Raw genomic sequence first — 22,963 nt, 5'->3', positions numbered from 1 at the left:
ATATTATATATATTAAACAGTAAAACATTAACGTTTCAAGAAGTACAGGTACATTGAGCACTACTGGAGTGGTTGTGGGTAAACTACATTTTAAAGACTGTGTAACACAACGGGTAAGTAGTACTAACAGCAGCTAAAATGTATATGGATCATCTCTCGGTAGTTGATCCCTTTTGAAAGGCGCTACACGACGGCTGTGGTATAGAAATTACATTTTCTATGTGAACGTCCAAATTTCTGCCTCTGGTAATGTGCCTTACCGGCATCACCAGCAATTAAAGAAAATTAGTTTTGTGTCCTCTGCAGTGTTAAGAGAGAAAGGCTTTGGTTTGGAATAAAAGGAAAAAAGGTGTAAAGAAAGGAAAGTTGTTTTTTTCTTTTATATAGTATAGAGAGATGTGTTCGCTGACGATATGAGCGCCTTTTGGGGACAGTCGCGGTGAATCTTGTGTAGACTGGTAAGACGTCCCTGCCATTAATCGGCTGTGATGGCACTGTCAGTCCTCCACTCCTGTGCATGTCTTCATAATCCGAGCTGACAACCTCATAATCGTATATGCACAAAAGAAAGTGCGAAGCGCCTTAATATTAGTTTGCCGCAGTATAGAAAAGGAGTCCCGTGTTTGCACTTGTCTGGGCTATAGCTCAGGGGGAGGATGAAAAAAAAAAATTTGAAAGTGCTCACTTTGACTTAAGGCAGAAGCGCAGTCAGCGTCTCAAAGGCCGGCACAGCTATGCGCACGCGCCGGCTGCTCGACTTTTGCTGGGCAGGAGACCCCACTTTTTGCAGACACGTTCACGATATCAAAAGTCTCCTCGCTCTTTGGAGGTCATTCATATATATATATATATATATATATATATATATATATATATATAGCAAAATACCCGCGTAGTAGTGTGTTAAAGAAGTAATGAAAAAGAAAAGGAAACATTTTAATAATAACGTAACATGATTGACATTGTCATGATTGTTGCTGTCATATATATGCCTTCCTGAATAAGTCACCCTCGTTCTCTTACTTTTTTACCGTTCATTTAATCATGGCTAGTGGCGGAAAAATTATAAAATGGAAGGAGGATTACACTCAGTATGGCTTTACCAAAACAGTTATTGATGGCGAATCGATTATTCATAAAGCTTGAATTGATGATCTGTTTTTCTGAGTTAACCTCATATTTTTTCATGCTTCTTCTCAAACCAAGGGGGTGCGAGGGTAAAATGAATCGGGAACCGCTGATCAATGTAATCGGTGTACCAGGAAATCATGCATTGACAAAAGTTCCCCTTTGCTTGTAATGCAAAGTGTGATTAAATGCATTATTTTTTAACGCGTTATGGAGCACATGCATCGCAGCTTCTCAGCTGTGCTTGTGCTAAGAAAAGGAAACATTTTAAAAATAACGTAACACGATTGTCAATGTAACCTTTTGTAAGTAGTGCCTGGAGGATTCAGTGTGGAGAAACTCTAGAGACACCGTGTGTATTAACTTGTGGATTTTTCTGTGAGTATTTGGTGGCAGTGTGACGAAGTTGCTTCGGAAGACGGCGTTAGCTGCTGAGCTCAGCTCAGAGCGAAATGAGGTGAATGGGAGGGGAGAGGATGACGTCACTCTTCCACCCACCTTAACTGTCAATCCCCCCCACAAACACAGTCTCTCGGAATTTGCATAAGCACAGCCTTTGACCAGCAATTTGAACTTAGTTACAAAGTGATCAAAACTGTCGTTTATACCCTGCGACCTCTCATTAAACTTGTATCCCGCATTAGCCGTGGGCATGACAAACGCCAGCGGCAGCCTGTCTATGAACTTAATTTAAACTTTAGGTTTACACCATGCTTTGTTTCCAAAGTAGCTGCAGGCATGAATATGCTTGTACAGTATGTGTCACTTGCTCGCTTTTTATTATTTTGCTGCTTTCTCAATTGTATAATGCATGTTTTCTTCAGCGCTTTTTAGAGCTCTTCCAGGTTTTCTACGTAATGCGTTGACAGTCAGTTCACGTGATTCTGTGAAGGCGTGATGATGTCACATGAAACTCCGCCCCCCACGGCCATCGAGCTCAACTCCATTACATTATATGGAGAAAATTAGCTTCCAGTTATGACCATCACGCGTAGAATTTTGAAATGAAACCTGCCCAACTTTTGTAAGTAAGCTGTAAGGAATGAGCCTGCCAAATTTCAGCCTTCTACCTACACGGGAAGTTGGAGAATTAGTGATGAGCCAGTCAGTGAGTGAGTGAGTGAGTGAGTCAGTGAGGGCTTTGCCTTTTATTAGTATAGATATAACATATATACTTGCATAACTGAATAACCTTTATGGCACAATAACAATTCAATACATTTATGGTCACTACAGTATTTGGATTTAATAATCTTCATGTGGGAAAAGGCTGACTCGCATAAATAAGTAGAGCTGAATAATGCAGTCAAGAAGCTTTTGAATTCAGCTGAGTGAAAAATGACGGCTTTCCGATTAACTGCGATTTTAGTTCCCTCTCTTTTCTCTTTATCAGATCGCTTTTCGGAAGGAAGTCCGTTTCGTAGTTTTATGAACAGTTCGAAAGTGCCTTTCCACATTTTCCTTCTTTGGAATAGCAATGATAGATTGACAGATCAGACAAACGCACTTCGGTTGTGACATTGTGAGAGAAAAAAAAAATCCTCTTCTAATTACACATAAAGCCCATACCCTCCCCAAACAATTTTTAAAAAAATCCCTTCTTTAGTCGATATAAATTGGAAGGCTAACTAGATCACAGCCAGAGTTTTGCAGTAGCTCGCGCGTTTGATCGTGTGTGCATGGATGACCAGTGTCTTAGAAGAAAGGAGATCTCAGACTGGCTGCCCTGTGTGTCAATCATGTGGCAAATGCCATAGGGAGGATATATGATAGACTAACGTTTAAAAAAAATGTTTTTTGAATGCAACAAATGTACCTGCACTACCTTTGCGATCTACCGGTCGATCGCGATCGACGCATTGGGCACCCCTGAACTAGATAACATGTACTTATATGACAACATGAACTGCTTGTAGATAAGGTTAGTCTTTTATTGGTGTCAACATACGGAAGTAGTTTTATTAAAAATAAGTGTCGGTCGTTCTAAAACCGTTCACATGTGAGATGCCCGTGCACTGTGTCATCCCGGGATTCCCGGGAATGACATGCAGGATTCCCGAATTCCCGGGAATGGATAAACCCGTCTGGGAATGGATTCCCTAGCTGTTACTAAGAGAGTGAAGACTTTCTGTACATGAAAATTATCTACACTATTATACTGCTTGCCTTTCAAATTTAGCGTGATAATTTATCTGCTAGAAGCAGGTTATTGTAATAGAAATCTTGGTATATAAAAGCAGGAAAACACTCTTAGAAGTACCTTTTCTGCACCAGTAAATGTCAGGTAAAACTCAAATCAATGCAACATGGGGTTGGTGGGGCAATACTAAAGCTTAGCATATGCAGTATTGTTATACAGGTACAGATACTTGAATCTCACACCAGTCACAGTTCATGCACAGTTTTTTGTATCTATCTGGGTTTTTTCTGGCCTGTCAAATATACACCCAATTCCCAATGGAGTGGTATGCATGTTAAGCTGATTTACAACCTTGTCTAGCATAAGCAAAAGCATGTTTTTGTAAAAGTGTTGTTTTCTGCCTTGTTCCTAATACAACTTTGATTGACTCTTAATCTTTGTGACCATCCAATAAAGCAAGTTTCAGAAAAATGAATGGATTGATTGGTATGTGAAATATGCTGTAACAGACTATTACAATCAATTTGCTTGATTTCACAACTGCCACTGGGATCTTTAATAATGTTGTAGAGACTACAAACATACATACTTTAAGTCATATCAACAAATATTTAAAAGATCTTCCATTATCTCCTGATTATGTATAGAAGACCCATGATAAAGCTAATACTAAAGCATGTCATCCCTAATGTCAGTCTGTCTTTCCTAAGAATGTCTCCACAGTAAATAGGCCCTTGTTTTCACACATAAGGCTACTGAAAACTCGTCATAATATACTGTATTCATATATTGTATCATTGATTACATTGGGTTTTACACTTTGTTTTACTTTTCAGTCTTATTCAGACCTGGTCAAAGATCACTTAAGGCTTTTTCGTTTCTGTGACAATCTGCTTATTTTTACCATTAGATTGCAAATTTGGAAGATATACAGATATATTTCTGTGACTCCCCTAAATTCACATGGAAAACCCTAGATGTAGAGCTTACTAATCTATGACACTGTGGTATTTACCAGTATTTGGGTCAATAGGTCAGGAGAAGTGGTAATAGATGTGTCACTCAAAATTAAAAAAAAAAAAAAAAATCAACCATTTTAGACTCTACTCAAATAAATTTTGATAGTGCACCTTTCCGACGGATTAAAAGAGCAAGCTCTTTGCTGTGCAATTCCCGACTTGCTTTGATGAACATGACCACCTGATCATGTGTGTGCTCGGATATATCTCTTCCGTTGATCAGCACAATCTGATCACCTTCCAGAAGTTTAGGTGTACACTTGCTTGCCTAAGGGGAAAAACAGAATACAACTGTCAAAACTACTACACTCACAAACTTTTCCAGTGCAGTGGAAAGAAATAAAACAACTTCTTTAGCATTATGTTCATCCATAGAAAAATAAATGAAAACCCTTGAATTTTTTTTTACAACAATAAAAAATTTTGTATTATGTGTAAAAGAAACATGTAAACATTAAAATGTCAACAGAGTAGGAAAGGTATGTTTAGTATCCACAGCTGTACTGATGCAGATTTAGTACATTTCCTTTGTGTGATATGTTTTGGGACAGTCACAAACGCAAAGCCCAATGTTGCAATCGGGATAGAAGAAATGTGTTTCTTTATCCACTTTTCTTATGACATTTTTCCTGTTGCATGCACATGGGTAGGTAGAATCTCAGTGCCTGATTCACACAATTGACACAGCCTTTATGTTATTATAGGCCAACACAGTGCAAGGCTTAGTGACTTCCACATTTTCCATGTCATGAATGACATTGGCTGCATTGTGAACAGTGCTTATCGGGCTAGCGTCTTGTTGTTCTACTTGATTGCAATCATTTTGTCTTTTTGCCACACACCTACCTGGCAGCACAGTGAAACTTCAGGCAACCATTTTCAACAGGCATATCCGGATGGTTCAGTCATATAGTGCCGTATGCATCAGTTTTACTATTCATGTGAACGTCTGATGACCAATTTACATTGTCATCATAAATGTTTGATTTAATTAATGATTCCGTTTCAGTTTGTCCTAAAACTGGCTTTACAGCTTCTCATTTACACGCTATTGTGTTTTGGATGAAGGCTCTGCGCCACTCATGGAACTGGAAAATCATGACAATCACAAGAAGAATGCAAACCTAAATAATGCTAAAACGATGCAAAAAATATAATCAGTTTAAAAAATGTGGATTCAACATCATCAATCCATGTGTAGTGAAGGGACAGGGAGACTAAGGGACAGATCACAAGAGCTTGTCACTGTGCAATTTAATGCCCTCACACAGTTGAACAAGTAGACAGAACTTAATTCGTTCAACTGGCAGGAGGCAGTTCAATTGAATAATCTGACTTGAAGGCCGCAGATTCACCACTAGCCTCTCCCTATGTGAATGTGAAATGAAAAGGGGCAAGACCTGTTATGTCTTTGCACAAAATTGTGGTAGTGGTAGTGTAATGGTATGGGGGAATGTTTTCTTGGCCCTGTTAACATCTACTGGTTTTCATTTTAGTGCCAAAAAATATCTTTGCATTGTAGCCAATCATATGCATCCCTTTAAGGTCCTTTTCAAACAGTTGTGACCAGTGGGATAATGCACCATATCACAAAGATGGTCATCATCTGAATCATTCTGAAGCTGTCTCAGTCCAAGACAGCACCTTTGGGATTACGTGGAACAGGTGGGTCACAGCATAAATATGTAAGTCAGCATGAAACAAGATTCCTCAAAGATTTTACCAGGAAATTGATGAATCCATGCCAAAAAGATCCTATTCACTACTAAATTAGTGTACCTGATAAACTGATTGAACTGTGCCTAAGCAAACTCAAGACACAAAACAGTCTTCTACATTTCTTAAGACCAACACTTACTGGAGAATCTGGGCTAACTCTAGATATTACAAGAGGCATCTTCTGGTCCACTCCACCCTGTAGAAAACAAAATGGAAAATATAAGAAAGGAAACCATGGGCTGTGAGCAGGTATGCAAAATGATGTTTTATACATCATGAAACTGAATATATAACTGAAAATAAACCACAAATCCACACCGGCATTTCAGATACACCAGATCCTCAACAGTCATTTGCAGAATGGCAGTTCAACAACTTTTTCTACTTAGCCGATGTAAAGTGGCTAATAAACCAATGCTATATATAATGTAAGATTACTCACTATATTACTTAAATCAAAACTACCTTTCTATCAACAGTTCCTTTAAAAATATTCAGCCATTTTAGGTTTTGATATTACATTACAATAGAACTAAGGAAATAACAAGAAGTAGTAACTATAGCATTTCTCAGCAGTGATACCCACAAAAGTCCAACCTTACACTATACGCTATACCCCTGTGGATACAAAACATAATAACAAAGAGTGCCAGCAGTAAGTGTTATCTTTACACTTTGGGGACAGCTTAGCTATTAGCTAGACAAATGGGCTTGATGTTTCAAAAATAAGACATGACACAACTAGGTGTGTTTTTATTTTTTTTTAAATGCCAAGAAACATAGTGGCTTTTGTTGACCATTCACTAAAGGAAATAAAGCTCAAGTCTACAAATGATTTAAATGCAAACAAGGACAGTGTAAATGGGAACTCATGAAACTGCTTCTTTGGGAACTTCCAAGTATGTGAGAGGTACACAATACACAAGTAGAGATATAATGAAAGCTGAGCTCCCCTGGAAAAATTTTTGTATGAAAAAGCACATCTCACAAGATGTACAGTGTATTGCAGTAGTGGAGGAGTAGGTTAATGTTTAGCAAGGAGCAAGTGTCTGTTACTTATGAGTTTAAAAACACAGAAGTCACAGATTCTCAAGTTAAGCTATCAAAATGACATTTATGATATTCCACAAAGTGTAAAAATGTATAGACAGTTATAAGAGCATAAGCATTTTAATAGATAATCAGCACATTATGGGTTTTCAATCATAACTCACCTAACTGAAGGTCTCCAATAACACGATCATCTTGAGCACTACTTGGTAATTTACTGTACATGAAGCAATACAGTGAAACTCGCATTTAGCCTTTTTCTAGATACTGACTTTAAAAAGCATTTAATGTGGGATGTTAATAAACCCAATTTTTAAAATAATATTATTTATTTACTTTTAAATAAAGGCTCACTGATTATGAAGAAATACTTTGGTATTGGTATTAAAATAATGATGACATACAATTCAACTACAACATTTTTTAAACAAATGTTTTGTGCTTTGAGATAGTAGCTTCTGCTTAAACACCTTTTAACTTCTATTTTTGAAAATCATTTTCTAGTTCATGGAGTCCACCTAACACTCTTTTTTCATTGGTGTATAATACATATAAATATTTTAAAGGTTATAAAGCACACATTGCTTCAGTAAAACTAGCAGAATAATTCTCATTCTCTCAATTTCTTCACTATTAGTTTTATATGTGTCTTACAATATTCCAATATTTCTCCTAGAAATGAAAGTACCCACACTCATTATCAGGCTAAAAGCATGACTCAACCAACATTATTTGTAATGGGTACACAATAAACTTATATGTAAACAATACATTAAACCCTCAAAATTCTCGGAGGTTACGTTTTTAGAGCACCTGCGAATTGTGAAAAACCGCAAATTTTGGATGTGGTTAAAAGAATGCCTATTATTATAGTTTAAACCCTAAATATGCCCCCAAAACACTTTAATTTAATTTCAAACTCGGCTAAATACATTACCTAAAAAACGAATGTAAGTAAACCTGTATACTGTACTGCTATGTCTCCTGCAGTGCTAGAATGTAAAATACAGATGTTACCGCTATATATATTGTAATTCATGCAAGCGTGTTTTCATTGCCAGGAGCCTTAGAAGGTGCAGGGTGTTTCAGCGGCATCTTGGGGCTTTAACCCTTAAACTGCCACATACTTGGGGGTTAATGCATTCCTGGACGCCAAATACTTTTTTCCTGCACTTTAAGTAAACATCACAATTCACAAAAAAAAAAGTGAAATTTTAATGCAACATGTATTTTTTTCATGCAAAGACTATCACAATTACTGCAACAATGATCATTTTACACACTGCTAATGAACTGTAAAAACTACTTAAAAACTACTGGAACAATATGTAGAATGTGCAACTGATGCCATGGATGAAATTCAGTAAATCACCTAGCCAACTGCGCTTGAACTGGCTGCACTCAAGCACACAGAGGTAAGCGCCGATATTTCAGGCTAGTCTAGTGCAGCCGCTCAATCCCAGGGACAGTGAGGCTACAGAATGTTGCGCTTGGGTCACAGAATTGCACAGAAACACAGGAGATTGTAGAGACAGGAACTTTATTCAAACACTTCAAACAAACATGTCTCTTTCAGAAGTAAAACAAGCTCGGTATGCAGTTAGTTTTCGATTAAAGAATAGGCAAAGATCATAGGGGAGCACAACGGGATCGGGACCCCCAACATGAACAAAGGATGTCTGGGGGAGGAGAGAGAAACAAAGCAATCAGCCAAAACAAGTTTTGTTCATGCTTTTAAGTAAGTGTTGCGCGAGAAGTGCAAGTAAAGAATGTAATGAAAACAAATGAAATAAATTAAAACGATACCATCCCTGTTCCCTTTACAGTGATTAGACATTAAATACAACAAAGCACTGTGGCCCCCGGCCGGGGCTGGAGCCTGGCCGGGACGCCCAGGAGGACGTGAGGAGGGCTTGTGCCTCCTCCAGACCGCGAGGCGTCCGTCCTGGTTTTATTGGGAGCCACGGGTCGAGGGCATGGAAGCCCTCCCCTGTAGGGGCCCGTGGTTCCCGCCAGGCGGCGCCCCGATGCTGGTTCATCCCATGTGGCCCTCGGCCGGGGATGGAGCCCGGCCGGGACACCTTAGAGGACCGGAGGAGGCGTGTGCCTCCTCCAGAACGAGTGGGGGCGTCCGTCCTGGTTAGGCAGGGGGCCTCGGGTACAGGGCTTGGAAGCCCAGCCCTGTAGGGACCTGTGGCCACCGCCAGGCGGCGCCCCAGTGCCTGTTTATTCCGGGAGCCCGGCACTTCCACCACACCAGGAAGTGCCGGGGACGACCGGGAGACACGGGCGGCTTCGGGTGCGCAGCGGCACTTCCGCCACACAGGGGTGTGGCCACCGTTAAGTGCCGGGGAGCAGCTGGAGCCCATCCGGCTCCCCATAAAAGGGGCCGCCTCCCTCCAGTCAGTGGTGGATGTCGGGAGGCAGCAGGACTGAGCTGGAGAGAGAGGACGGGAGGCGGCCAGGAAGGCACAAGGACTGTGGGCCCTGGACTTTGGGGAAATCGGTGCAGAGGCACTGGGGTCGTGTGAGTGTGCACTGGACTTTTACATTGTAAATAAGTGTAAATAAACAGTGTGTGGGTTGAAAATATGTTGTCCGTCTGTGTGTGTCCGGGCCAGCGTTCACAGTGGCGTAGTCGGCAGGATGCTCCGCCTGGTGCAAGGCGGGGACCTGCATCAAAACAAAATGTTCTGTGAACGGCCCGGCGCAGCAGCGGACCCACACTGGCAGCGGGCGCGGCCACGTACGACCAGCGGGGCGTTCGCCCAGAAACGCTGCGGACAGCGGAATGACTTTCCCGGTGCGGAGGAGAACCCGACATCGCGGGCGCAGCGGCTCCAGTCGCGCTGTCGAGAGCGGACAGTCAGGCGGCGTGGCAGCACAGAAGGCCACACCGGGCGGGGGCCTCGGCATGGCGGGATCCGGGAGGTAAGTGCCCTGCCCTGCAATCGCCGGCCCGCCGGGTCGGTCTTACCTCTATTCCTACAGGGAGGGACGAACCGGATCGCGTCGTGGCAGGAGCACGCCGGGCCGGGCTGTCGGCGGAGCTGTCGGCAGCGAAGAAGGCTGCGGAAACGGAGCTGCTGCGGCTCAAGGAATCGCCGCAGCCACAGCGGCGAGGAGCACGTCTCCGCACTCGGAGCAGAGAAGGCAAGATGGCGCGGGCGGATGTCCCGCCGCTGACAGGCACGGGTTGGCTGGTGTGTCTAGTGTGCCGCCGAGGATTGGATGGAGGCGGGACCTAGGAACGCCAATCTCGTGCCAAAACGAGACCCGATTGGGCCAGAGGGAGTGGCCCACAGGAGGCAGGCGTTGAGTGGAGCGGATAGACAGGTAAGCCCACTGACGTCTGTCTCTCTGTTTCTACCAGCGGCTCGGCGTGAGTCGGGGGAATCCCCTCGGCCCGCCGGATCGCCGCTTGCAGATTTGCTATGTGTTCTCGCCGCTCAGTGTGAGCAGCTGATGGGGAAGGCGGTCGCGTCGGGAGAGACGCCGCGTGAGACGGAGGATCGGCGCGGCGCTGGAACCGGAGGCAGGCAGAATACAGCGGGAATGGTGAGTGTTGCCGTTCCCGTAAAGCAAAGGAGGGGGTTCGGCGAACATGGCTGTGACCTTTTAGGGGACGTTCAGCTCCGAGTAGGCAACTTCCGACAGCGGGCCGCGGTGCAGACGGCTGCAGAGGCTGGGAGATCGAACACGCAGGAGCTGGTAGGATTGGGGCTGCTGAGTGCCCTGGGTCCTAGCGCCCTGCGCTTCAAGCCCGCAGCTGTCTCCTGTCGCTCTGCCTGGGCAGAGCGGGGCTGGATTTGAGCTTTGCTGTGCTCAGACCCAGACCGTCGGGCGTCAAGAAGAAGGAGGAACCGAAGGCTGAATGCCGGTTCCTCCGATAGGAGAGGACGCGGTGCTGGGTGCGCGTGTCCGGAGAAGGGCCGTCCTCTGTGCGGGCAGAGGAGATCCCCTGGGCGGCTGGCCGAGCCGCCTCTGCGAGCGGTGCCGCGGACAACAGGCGGACGGGCATGGAACCTGCGGCGGAGGACTTCAGCAGGCAAGTCAGGGGCTGTCGGAAGGGGCAGGAGCACTGCGGTACGGAGACCGGCAGGGCACTCGGGGGGAGTGTCCTGGCAGTGTTTCTGGCCCTCTGTTTCTTTTTCTTACAGGCCGAAGCCCGGCGGCGCTGAGGCCAGCGTCGGCAGGGACCTGCCCTCCTGGAACGGGCGCTCGCTGAGAGCTCCACGCCGGGACGCCTATAGTGCGGGGGTGAGAGCGGCGCAGACCACAGGCGGCGTTTGCGCGGTGGGGTGCCGAGCGGATGTCCCAGGGTGCCGTGTTGGACCCTGGGGGCATAGTAGGACCCTCACGGGGGCGTGCTGCCCTTCGGGTTGTGCCGTTCGGACCCACGCCTAGCGGTGGGGCACTGTGGCCCCCGGCCGGGGCTGGAGCCTGGCTGGGACGCCCAGGAGGACGTGAGGAGGGCTTGTGCCTCCTCCAGACCGCGAGGGGGCGTCCGTCCTGGTTTTATTGGGAGCCACGGGTCGAGGGCATGGAAGCCCTACCCTGTAGGGGCCCGTGGTTACCGCCAGGCGGCGCCCCGATGCCGGTTCATCCCGTGTGGCCCTCGGCCGGGGGATGGAGCCCGGCGGGGCATATAGAGGACGGAGGAGGGCGTGCCTCCTCCAGAACGCGAGTGGGGCGTCCGTCCTGGTTAGGCAGGGGGCCTCGGGTACAGGGCTTGGAAGCCCAGCCCTGTAGGGACCCGTGGCCACCGCCAGGCGGCGCCCAGTGCCTGTTTATTCCGGGAGCCCGGCACTTCCGCCACACCAGGAAGTGCGGGGGCGACCGGGAGACACGGGCGGCTTCGGGTGCGCAGCAGGCACTTCCGCCACACAGGGGTGTGGCCGTTAAGTGCCGGGGAGCAGCTGGAGCCCATCCGGCTCCCCATAAAGGCGCCTCCCTCCAGTCAGTGGTGGATGTGGGGAGGCAGCAGGACTGAGCTGGAGAGAGAGGACGGGGGGGGGCCAGGAAGGCACAAGGACTGTGGGCCCTGGACTTTGGGGAAATCGGTGCAGAGGCACTGGGGTCGTGTGAGTGTGCACTGGACTTTTACATTGTAAATAAGTGTAAATAAACAGTGTGTGGGTTGAAAATATGTTGTCCGTCTGTGTGTGACCGGGCCAGCGTTCACAGCACAAACAAAACACACACAGTAAATCATGAAAAACGGCAACGAATAAAATGTAGTGATGAAAATAGATAGTCCAGAGATCCGCACATTGAATGTGAATTTTAAGATAGTCCTACCAGTAGTTCCTGAAATGGTGAAGACGGGTGGACAGGTTCAGGAGCGCTCCTTTCTTTGCAGGATGGCCCCGAAACCACTTACAGTCCTCATGTACACAGGTAGACGGCAGACAATGCAGACCCCAACCACGAAACGATCCAGGACTAAACGAATAAGTAAACAGAAGGAAGACGGACAGGAACTTGAAACACAAATTCCAAAAAACTTTTTTTTTTTTTCTTTTGGTCACCGGCCCCCTTTTTAAAAACCGCGCTGACATCCTTTGACCCCAACAGCCCCAGCACCCTCAGCAGAAGACCAATCAGAGCCACTGCAGTGACTACTGGGAGCTGCAGTTTCAAATTCTATTGGCTACTTTCACCATCTCAAGGTGCGTTTTCCTCTACAGTTACTTCCTGTTCTCTCCACAGTACACTATTGCCATGAAAAAATCCATAAAAATTGCAGAGGATATTTGCGGTTTCCGCTAACAATTATTAGATAGGTTCTAAGGAAAAATCAACGGCGACTTCGTTGGGATCTACTGTATTATGGGGTGCCCTCTATCCCCATCATCCCATAAAACATCCTGGCCAGCATAAAAACATTGAAATGTTAGAAAACATTCAAAACTAGAATGTTAAAGTACAGTACAAATCCAATTTATCTTCAAAGTATGCCCTTTCCCAGGGGAAATCTGGAATTACATTCTTGTTAAAACGGCAATTTTAAAGTAACTGTTACCTTACTAATAAGACCCTCATTATTTTTAATTCTCCTAACATGCCACCTCCTAATCTCAGTTAACCTAAACGATTTAGCCCAAGGATTAATCTAGTAGTCATAGTCTTTAATTTATCTAGTGCTGTTATGTAAGGAAGCCAAAACTGCTCACAATGTATCAGATGTACACCTATGTACTGCACAAACACACTGTGCCATGTAACTTATTTACCTTCTTAATTGCTTCTGTGTCTAGTCTACCTGTGGGTAGTGGCAAGGCCACTAAGAGTTCCAAGTCTTTCTCATAATGTGTATTTTCATGTTTCAGATATTCCATCATTGCCAATGTCTTTATTAGCAGAAAAAACATGTTCAAGCAGTCAGAAACACAAGATCAACTACATTATTAAAAACTTACTTTTGCATTGTTCTCTTAGACAGCATGCTAATTCATGCACATGAAGGAACTTGTGCTGTGTTGTCTGTAAAGCAACCTTTTTTTTTTTTTTTTTTTGTTTAAATATCAGCCAACAGATTTGAAAATTTGATAAATGTGTTTGACAGAATTAATTCTTATTTTTCAATTAAGAGGTTGATAATGTGCATATTCCCATGGCTTCTCAAATCATGCATGATTATATTGATTACCAGGTCAAATGTTTAAACTCCTTGCAGCAGCAAAGTGAATAGACAGAATCAAACAGTTCAGCAGTTATTGTTTTCAGCTTGGGAATTACAAGCAAGGGGAACCTAGGAGCAATTAATCAGATAAACACTCACTAGCTCCGCTGCCTAAAGGAAGGTTCACATACAATGTAAACTATTTACACTTAACCAATTAAAAATGTCATAAACAAATTTAAATAATGGATTTATCAGAACCTTATGTTTACCTAAAGATACCAATTTTTATTTTATTTTTCCAGTGGTACAAAAGTTGACTCTATGAAAGCATTAACTGATTAAATAACTTTGAATAAGACAATTCTCCTTCTCCCTCATCTTTCCGTTGCTGAAATTGTGTTTAGTAATTTATTAGTATTTGTAAAGGAAATACATATTCAGATTACCTTGTTATAACTTGGATTTGCCCATTCTTTTACAGCATCTTATTTTAAAGACATTCTACAAGAGGAGCTAGAAAGCCATTCAGCATTTGACTGAAATACAGATTTTGAGATATCTTCATCATTCCCTTTGAAGTAGAAATTTGAGGAGCTTTTTATCTACATAATTCTCTAGATCAGGGGTGCCCAATGCGTCAATCGTGATTGACCGGTAGATCGGAAAGGGAGTGCAGGTACATCAAGTTGCATTCAAAAATTTTTTTTTTTTTTTAAATGTTAGTCTATCATATATGCTCCCTATGTCACTTGCCACTTGATTGACATACAGGGCGGCCAGTCTGAGATCTCTTTTCTTCTAACACACTGGTCATCCTGCACACACGATCAAACGCGCGACCTACTGCAAAACTCCAGCTATCTTAAGTGATCTAGTTAGCCTTCCAATTCATATTGACTAAAGAAGGGATTTAAAAAAAAAATTGTTGTTTATGGGTTGGATGGGGAATTGGAAGAGGATTTTTTTCTCTCACAATGTCACAATCGAAGTGTGTTTGTCTGATTTGTCAATATATCATTGGTATTCTAAAGAAGGAAAATGTGGAAAGGCACTTTTGAACTGTTCATAAAAACTACGAAACTGACTTCCTTCCGAAAAGCGATCTGATAAAGTGAAAGGAGAGGGAACTAAAATCGCAGTAGAGATGCAATGGAAGGCATTTGCGCAACTTGACAGCATATGCTACAGAGCAGATTGAAAATTGTCTGTCAGACTTTACCTAATGGAAAAAAAAGTAGTGGAGTAAGATTAGCTTTTCTTCTTCACAAATGTACTAAAGTAAAAATAAAAAGTGTGGTGCAGTAAAACTACTCTTAGAAGTACAACTTTTTAAAAAATAAATGTAACAGAGTAAATGTAACTCATTACTACCCACCTCTTATACTCGGTATATATATATACAGTGGTGTGAAAAACTATTTGCCCCCTTCCTGATTTCTTATTCTTTTGCATGTTTGTCACACAAAATGTTTCTGATCATCAAACACATTTAACCATTAGTCAAATATAACACAAGTAAACACAAAATACAGTTTTTAAATGATGTTTTTTATTATTTAGGGAGAAAAAAAAATCCAAACCTACATTGCCCTGTGTGAAAAAGTAATTGCCCCCTGAACCTAATAACTGGTTGGGCCACCCTTAGCAGCAATAACTGTAATCAAGCGTTTGCGATAACTTGCAATGAGTCTTTTACAGCGCTCTGGAGGAATTTTGGCCCACTCATCTTTGCAGAATTGTTGTAATTCAGCTTTATTTGAGGGTTTTCTAGCATGAACCGCCTTTTTAAGGTCATGCCATAGCATCTCAATTGGATTCAGGTCAGGACTTTGACTAGGCCACTCCAAAGTCTTCATTTTGTTTTTCTTCAGCCATTCAGAGGTGGATTTGCTGGTGTGTTTTGGGTCATTGTCCTGTTGCAGCACCCAAGATCGCTTCAGCTTGAGTTGACGAACAGATGGCCAGACATTCTCCTTCAGGATTTTTTGGTAGACAGTAGAATTCATGGTTCTATCTATCACAGCAAGCCTTCCAGGTCCTGAAGCAGCAAAACAACCCCAGACCATCACACTACCACCACCATATTTTACTGTTGGTATGATGTTCTTTTTCTGAAATGTTGTGTTCCTTTTACGCCAGATGTAGCGGACATTTGCCTTCCAAAAAGTTCAACTTTTGTCTCATCAGTCCACAAGGTATTTTCCCAAAAGTTTTGGCAATCATTAAGATGTTTCTTAGCAAAATTGAGACGAGCCCTAATGTTCTTTTTGCTTAACAGTGGTTTGCGTCTTGGAAATCTGCCATGCAGGCCGTTTTTGCCCAGTCTCTTTCTTATGGTGGAGTCGTGAACACTGACCTTAATTGAGGCAAGTGAGGCCTGCAGTTCTTTAGACGTTGTCCTGGCGTCTTTTGTGACCTCTCGGATGAGTCGTCTCTGCGCTCTTGGGGTAATTTTGGTCGGTCCGGCCACTCCTGGGAAGGTTCACCACTGTTCCATGTTTTTGCCATTTGTGGATAATGGCTCTCACTGTGGTTCGCTGGAGTCCCAAAGCTTTAGAAATGGCTTTATAACCTTTACCAGACTGATAGATTTCAATTACTTCTGTTCTCATTTGTTCCTGAATTTCTTTGGATCTTGGCATGATGTCTAGCTTTTGAGGTGCTTTTGGTCTACTTCTCTGTGTCAGGCAGCTCCTATTTAAGTGATTTCTTGATTGAAACAGGTGTGGCAGTAATCAGGCCTGGGGGTGGCTACGGAAATTGAATTCAGGTGTGATACACCACAGTTAGGTTGTTTTTTAACAAGGGGGCAATTACTTTTTCACACAGGGCCATGTAGGTTTGGATTTTTTTTCTCCTTAAATAATAAAAACCATAATTTAAAAACTGCATTTTGTGTTTACTTGAGTTATATTTGACTAATGGTTAAATGTGTTTGATGATCAGAAACATTTTGTGTGACAAACATGCAAAAGAATAGGAAATCAGGAAGTGGGCAAATAGTTTTTCCCACCACTGTATATATATATATATATATATATATACCTATATATAGACACACATGCACGCACACACGCATGCAGGCAGGCCCACGCGAGAGACAGACACGCATGCACACACAGCCCCGCGCGAGAGACAGACACGCATGCACGCCCGCCCGCGCGAGAGACAGACACGCACGCACGCACACACGCACGCCCACCCGCGCGAGAGACAGACACACACGCACGCACGCAGGCCCGCCACAGAGACGCACACACACGCACGCACGCAGGCAGGCCCGCGACAGACACACACACACACACACAGGCGCGCGTGCATTGTTGCAATGTTACTTTTCTTGGTTGTTTATTAAATTACGGATTTTTCAAATGTTCATTTTTTTCCCCTGTGCTTAAAACTCATTAAAAAAGTGTTTTTAGCGAGCAGTTCGTAAAGCTATAGCGCAAACTCTTGCAGTGTTAAGTTTTCTCTGTTTGATCGACAAGAGAATGCTCACAAATTACACGTGTAATGCCGTGAAAAATAATTGCTGACATTTTAGTACGCGAGCAATGGTAAGAGAATGCAGTTAGACTTTTTTTTGGGCACATAGACCACGCTAGTGTTTAGATCTAGACGGTGTAGCGTTGGCGAGCTCTGTAAGCCGTGCTATTTCTTTCAAGGACAGGTGATTGACAGGATGACGCCGGATTTCATCCTGTATTCAAAAGGTGCCATCTTTCTCCATTATGCCTGGTGCAGATGCGTTGTTCTTATATGTGAGTGGATATTTCTTTCGGGGTGCAATGCTAAGAACTGCTGCCTTCCAATCAAGAGGTTGCGGTTTCGATATCAGCTGGTTCCCAAATTTACCATTCAGAGTAGTGAGCAGCTCTTATTGTTTATATTATACACTAAAAACATACATTTGATTTGCGTCTGTAAATTTATAGTTAAAGTTAGCAGGGTTTTTTCAGTTTTATTCTCTCCCGTTCAAGCTCCCACACACCCTTCCAAAACCTGGATCTGACGCAGTTTTCATATAAAGACGTGGTATAACAAACAAACTTGTTTTGTTACACCCCCTCTTTATTTGAAAACCATGTCAGATCTTGTGCAAGAACGAGACTGGAAAAACTGTGGACGTGGATGTAATTGATGTGCGTGATTGAGAATGACTGTGGGTGTCAATTTTTTTTATTCAGTTTTATTCTTGAGTGCTCTTGCTCATGCTGAATTAGTATACACCTTCTGATCCATGAAGTCAAAGAAGCACTGACAAAAAAGATAAGACTTAGATATATATGACATTTGGAATAATTCATTTTATGATCTGTATTGTACATTTCGGAAAACGTTGTTGCACTAATGCAACATTATATTCATTTGCATACCTTCATGCGTTTTAGTCAGTGACAGCGTTTGTTTTTTTTTCCGATCTTGGCCAGTGTCCACATGTGCTGCATGTTGGTATTTCTTTTGAACTCCAGGAGATGCAGAGGACAGGATAGTACAGAGAGGTCAGTTCCGCACTATATACAATCATCAGATTCAAATGTTAACAGTTCCAAGACACACCCAAGGACCTTCTTTACGACATGTGTATAAGGTGTGAAGCCTGAAGTCCAAATATCAAATAAACACTTTCACAAAAGGTACAGGTATAACATAAAATAAAGGTAAATGGGTAAATAACATTCTATCTGGCTTTTATGTAAGTAACATATAAATGTTAATGTTTTGGGCACATGCACCGTCCTTTGTAAGAGCCAGGTCAAAAAAAAAGAAAACAAAGCTAACCTTTACAAGTATCATAAATTACACCGGCTGTTACAGACTGGAATCAAATGTATGTTTTTATTCTAAAATAGTAAGAATATGAGCAGCTCATTTCTCAAAACGGACTCATCCGGGATCGAACCCGTGAAGCTTCGATTACCAGTCAACAGTAGATACTGTTGCTCCACCGAAGCTTTCATAGCATATGCGTGTCAATGTTGCACCCTAATGCGGGTTCTTCTTGTGCAGTTATATTTTTGAATGGAAGCGCATTTGTTCTGTTATATTTGTACCTTTTGTGAAAGTGTTTCTTTGATATTTGGAATTCAGGCTTCAGACATTATACACTGTCTACATTTTGTCAATTATTACTAAAACATGAAAAACGTTTCTGTTTTAACGATGTGTACATAGATCGTTGTAGACACGAAATACACATGAAATGCAAGTGTTCCAAATAACTATATAGTATTTATAAAAGGTGTAATTTTGCTTCACTTCTCACTCTATACAACTCTAAGCAACTGACACGAGGGTAAACAGACTTCAGCTGAGAAAACTGTGTGGGGTGGGGGGATGGGATAGCAGGATGCTTGGTGTTTGCTGCTTATCAACACATTTAGAGGACAAAAGACGCTGATGGAGAGGAGCAAAGCGTTTTAAGATGGGACGGATCTACGAGTTTTTTCGTAGGCTATGGTAATTCTAGTGTTTAAAAAAAAATTCTGTTTTAGCTGAGTGTTCAACATGTCTTTCCTCACATTTTTATGTCATCCTACATTTACACAGATCATTGTATGCACAGAACACATAAAATGTACGCATTTCAAATCACGATGTATCATTTGCCTATATAGTTCCTTATAACTCATCGCTACATAAAATCTTATGCACAGATGAACTGGAAGAGAAAATAGAGAGAATTAGTGTCAGGAAGAACATACAATAGGGTGAAAATTGGTGAGTGCTGGCTGAGTGCCTCTAATGAAGGCACTGGCAAAATAGAAGTGCTTATCGCTGGGCAATTGGTGAGGTGATATTGGCATACGAATTTCCTTGAGCTTGTCAGGAAAACAAGGGTGTTCAAGGAGAATGAAATTTTTTGCAGGCTTTTAGGGAAATTAGTATTAATAAGCAACTAGAATAGAGTCTACACACATGCAACACATTGGCACACATTATAACAGTTCTGTGATATGAATTATTAAGTGAGATGTCTTATCTGGCTGCATTTCCTAACTTTGTCAAGAATGTACCAATTCCCACTTTCTCCAAAATGTTCTGTACGGATGGGAGTTGCCATAAATATACACAAATTCTCCCATTAAGTTTTCTTTATAAATCCTGACCTTTGTGTAGAAAGTTATATATGCACATTTCAGGCCTCTTTTTGCATGTATGCAAGTTTTATAAATTTGACCCCTGGACTTAACTGCTGGCTCAGTATCCTAGTTTGGCATATTTTATGACCCTGAGCAAGTTACTAAATCTATCTTAGCTCCAGCTATATAAAATTGCACAACTGTAAAGTATCTAACTCTTAAGTCATAATGGATAAAGTCATCTGAAAAATAAACAATAACAAAAATAGCAAAAGTGGGTGTGAATGAATTAAAAAGTAATAACAACAATACTCTTTTTCTTCTGCTTTTGGCTGCTCCCATTTAGGGGTCACTACAGCAGATCATCAGTCTCCATACATTCCTGTCTTTTACATCATTTTCTGCCACACAGACTGCCTTTATATACTCCCTCACCACATCTGTAAACCTCCTCTTTGGCCTTCCTCTTGCCTGGCAGTTCCATCCTCAATATTCTTAGCCCGATTTACCCCTCATCTCTGCTTAGCATGTGCCCAAATCATTTCAATCTAGTATCTCCCACTTTTTCCCTCTAACATACTCATTCCTAATCTTGTCTACTCTTGTTATTCAGAGTGAAAATCGCAGCATCTTCAACTTTGCCACTTTCAGTTTTGCCTCCTGTCTTTTCGTCAGTGCCACCATTGCCAAACCATACAACAGCTGGTCTCACTACTGTTTTATAGACCTTCCTTTTCACTCTTGCAGCTACTATTCTATCACAAATCACTCCTGCTACTTTTCTCCACCCAGCCCACCCTGCCTGCACCCTCTTCTTCACCTCTCTGTTGCACTCCCCATTGCTTTGGACTGTTGAACCCAAGTATTTAAATTAGTGTACCTTTACCAACCCTTTTTCTTGCTGTCGCACCCTTCAGCCACCTTCCCTTTCATTCACGCACAAGTCATTCTCCTCCCAACTCATTTCTCTTCTCTTATGCATACCTCCACCTCTCCAGGTTTGCCTCAACCAGCTGTCTACTCTCACTACAAATGACAATATCATTCGAATACATCATAGCCCACAAAGACTCCTTTCGGACCTCATCTGTCAGCCTATCACCACTGAAAACAGGAAAGGGCTCAGAGCTGATCTTTGATGTATTCCCACTCTCACCTTGAACCAGACTGTCATTTCTACCGCACATCTCCCCAAAGTTACACTGTCCTTATACATATCCTCCAACACTCTCACATACTTTTCTGCTACTCCCGACTTCCTCATACAGTACCATAACTTGGCACCCTGTTGTACGCTTTCGATATATCCAGAGACACACAATGCAATTCCTTCTGACCTTTTCTGTACTTCTCCATCAACACTCTTGAAGCAAAAAATCGCATCTATAGCTCTGTTTTCTGGCATGAAACCATATTGCTGCTCACAGATTGCCACCTCTACTCTGAGCCTAGCATCCATCACTCTTTCCCATATCTTCATGGTCTGGCTGATCAACCTTATACCCCTAGAGTTACTGCAGCTCTGCACATCTCCCTTATTCTCAAAAACTGGTACTACTATACTTTTCCTTTCCTCAAGCATCTTCTTGCTTTTCAAAATTTTGCTAAACAGTCTAGTTAGAAACTCTACTACCATCTAACCTAAAGATCTCCATGCCGTCATTGGAATATCGTTCAGGCCAACTCACTAAAGTGTTGCTGATCCCCGGTACTTTGTAGGTTGTATGATGTGGAGATAGTAAATCAAAGTCTCTCTCATTTTCTGTATTCATTAGTTCTTCAAAGTACTCCTTCCACCTTTTCAATATACTATCCCTGCTTGTCAGCAAATTTCTATATGTAGTCTTTATCACCCTGCCCTGTAGCACATTCTTCCCTGCTCAGTCCCTCTGCCTGGTCAATCAGTACAACTGCTTTTCTTCTTCCTTTGTGTCACCCTGACATAAAAGTAACATAATGCATAAAATGAATACAACTATAGCATAACATAAACCACAATGGCTCAAAACCTGTTAAGACTAAAGGATTCTATTTAACTACTCAGCCAGCCCACACTCACTCATACTGGTAATATGGACAGATAGACTGGTATTGAATGAAACATAAATACAACTCATTAAGTTAATTCTGGCGTAATGTCTTCTTGGTCATGAGCATTTGCCTTTTCTGTGTAGCAGTACAATACGGTGTATTTTGCTGTGAGTAGGCACATGTTTTAAACTTTCAACCAACACAACCAACGCATGTGCAATGAATCATGAGATTAAAGATGCCAACTTCAGGTTTTATATGTTTTGTTTGTCATTGTTATTTAATAAGAATAAATATATCTGAATAAGTTAAAAATGTATATCTCTGTCTGATGCTTTCCATGGGATGTGTTCCAAGCTATCAGCATGACAGGATGTGGTGCCCTTGGACTAAAAAGACACTGGTGGTCCCATAGGCTGCGACTGTAGTACATCAGCCCAGGTCGGTATGGGTCGGAACCATTAAACATTAAAAGACAAATGTTAATAATTTCTTTGTTATGACATATCTCAGTTATTAAAAATAGGGTTATATATTCAGTCAAATTCATTACGGCATTTGCTAAAGAGTTATTTTAACAAAGTACATTTTTTTTGTATGAAAATGTGCTATATAAATAAATGTTGTTGTTGGAATAAATATGCCGACTGCAGCCCTGCCTGTATTAGCTATCACTTGTTTTTAAATTCGACTTTGAGAATGGCAGATCTATAAATTTGCAGGCATGTACTGTATTTAGTTTTTATGTATGTCATTACATAGTTTACAGCTGCTCCATTTTAGTATTAGACAGTAATCCATAAATTTCATGGTAGAAATAATAAGTTTGCATAAACAAAATCAGTACAACATTTATTTACCTTGACATTAAAGCCAAATTTCCCCTCTTCATCTGGTGCAATCCGAATTAGTAACAGACTGCCATCCATCAACTCACTCTGGAAAATATAAAAAAGGTAAAAGAATTACAACTTCTTTACAGTGTCATTGTTATCTTTGACATGCACTACGTATCAAATAAAAATTTTTTATGCATTTTGGTAGATGCGCAAAAAAAAAAAAAGAATTGCTTTTAAAATCCATCATCTAGTACTCTGAACTCCTTCTTCTGTTTCAGGAGTGTGGAAATACGTCCGTGAACAATTTTTAAATGCTTGTGTAAGAG

General features: G+C 42.2%; 1 protein-coding gene across 4 annotated transcripts in view; it reads right to left on the bottom strand.

Moving 5' to 3' along the window:
* The window catches only part of ptpn3 (protein tyrosine phosphatase non-receptor type 3), a 383,558-nt gene that overhangs the window by 85,381 nt on the left and 275,214 nt on the right, over positions 1–22,963 (bottom strand). For all 4 annotated transcript variants that reach the window (XM_039737294.1, XM_039737296.1, XM_039737297.1 and 1 more), the window contains exons 16-18: positions 22,659–22,736; positions 6,146–6,202; positions 4,399–4,555 (exon numbers count right to left, since the gene is read on the bottom strand). In XM_039737294.1, coding sequence (XP_039593228.1) covers positions 4,399–4,555; positions 6,146–6,202; positions 22,659–22,736 — 292 coding nt within the window. The remainder of the gene's footprint in view (positions 1–4,398; positions 4,556–6,145; positions 6,203–22,658; positions 22,737–22,963) is intronic.

This window comes from Polypterus senegalus, chromosome 15 (assembly GCF_016835505.1).
Source record: "Polypterus senegalus isolate Bchr_013 chromosome 15, ASM1683550v1, whole genome shotgun sequence".
Taxonomy (NCBI): Eukaryota; Metazoa; Chordata; class Cladistia; order Polypteriformes; family Polypteridae; genus Polypterus; species Polypterus senegalus.
Note: the sequence above shows the minus strand (reverse complement) of the source record. Positions and strands in the feature narration are given on the sequence as shown.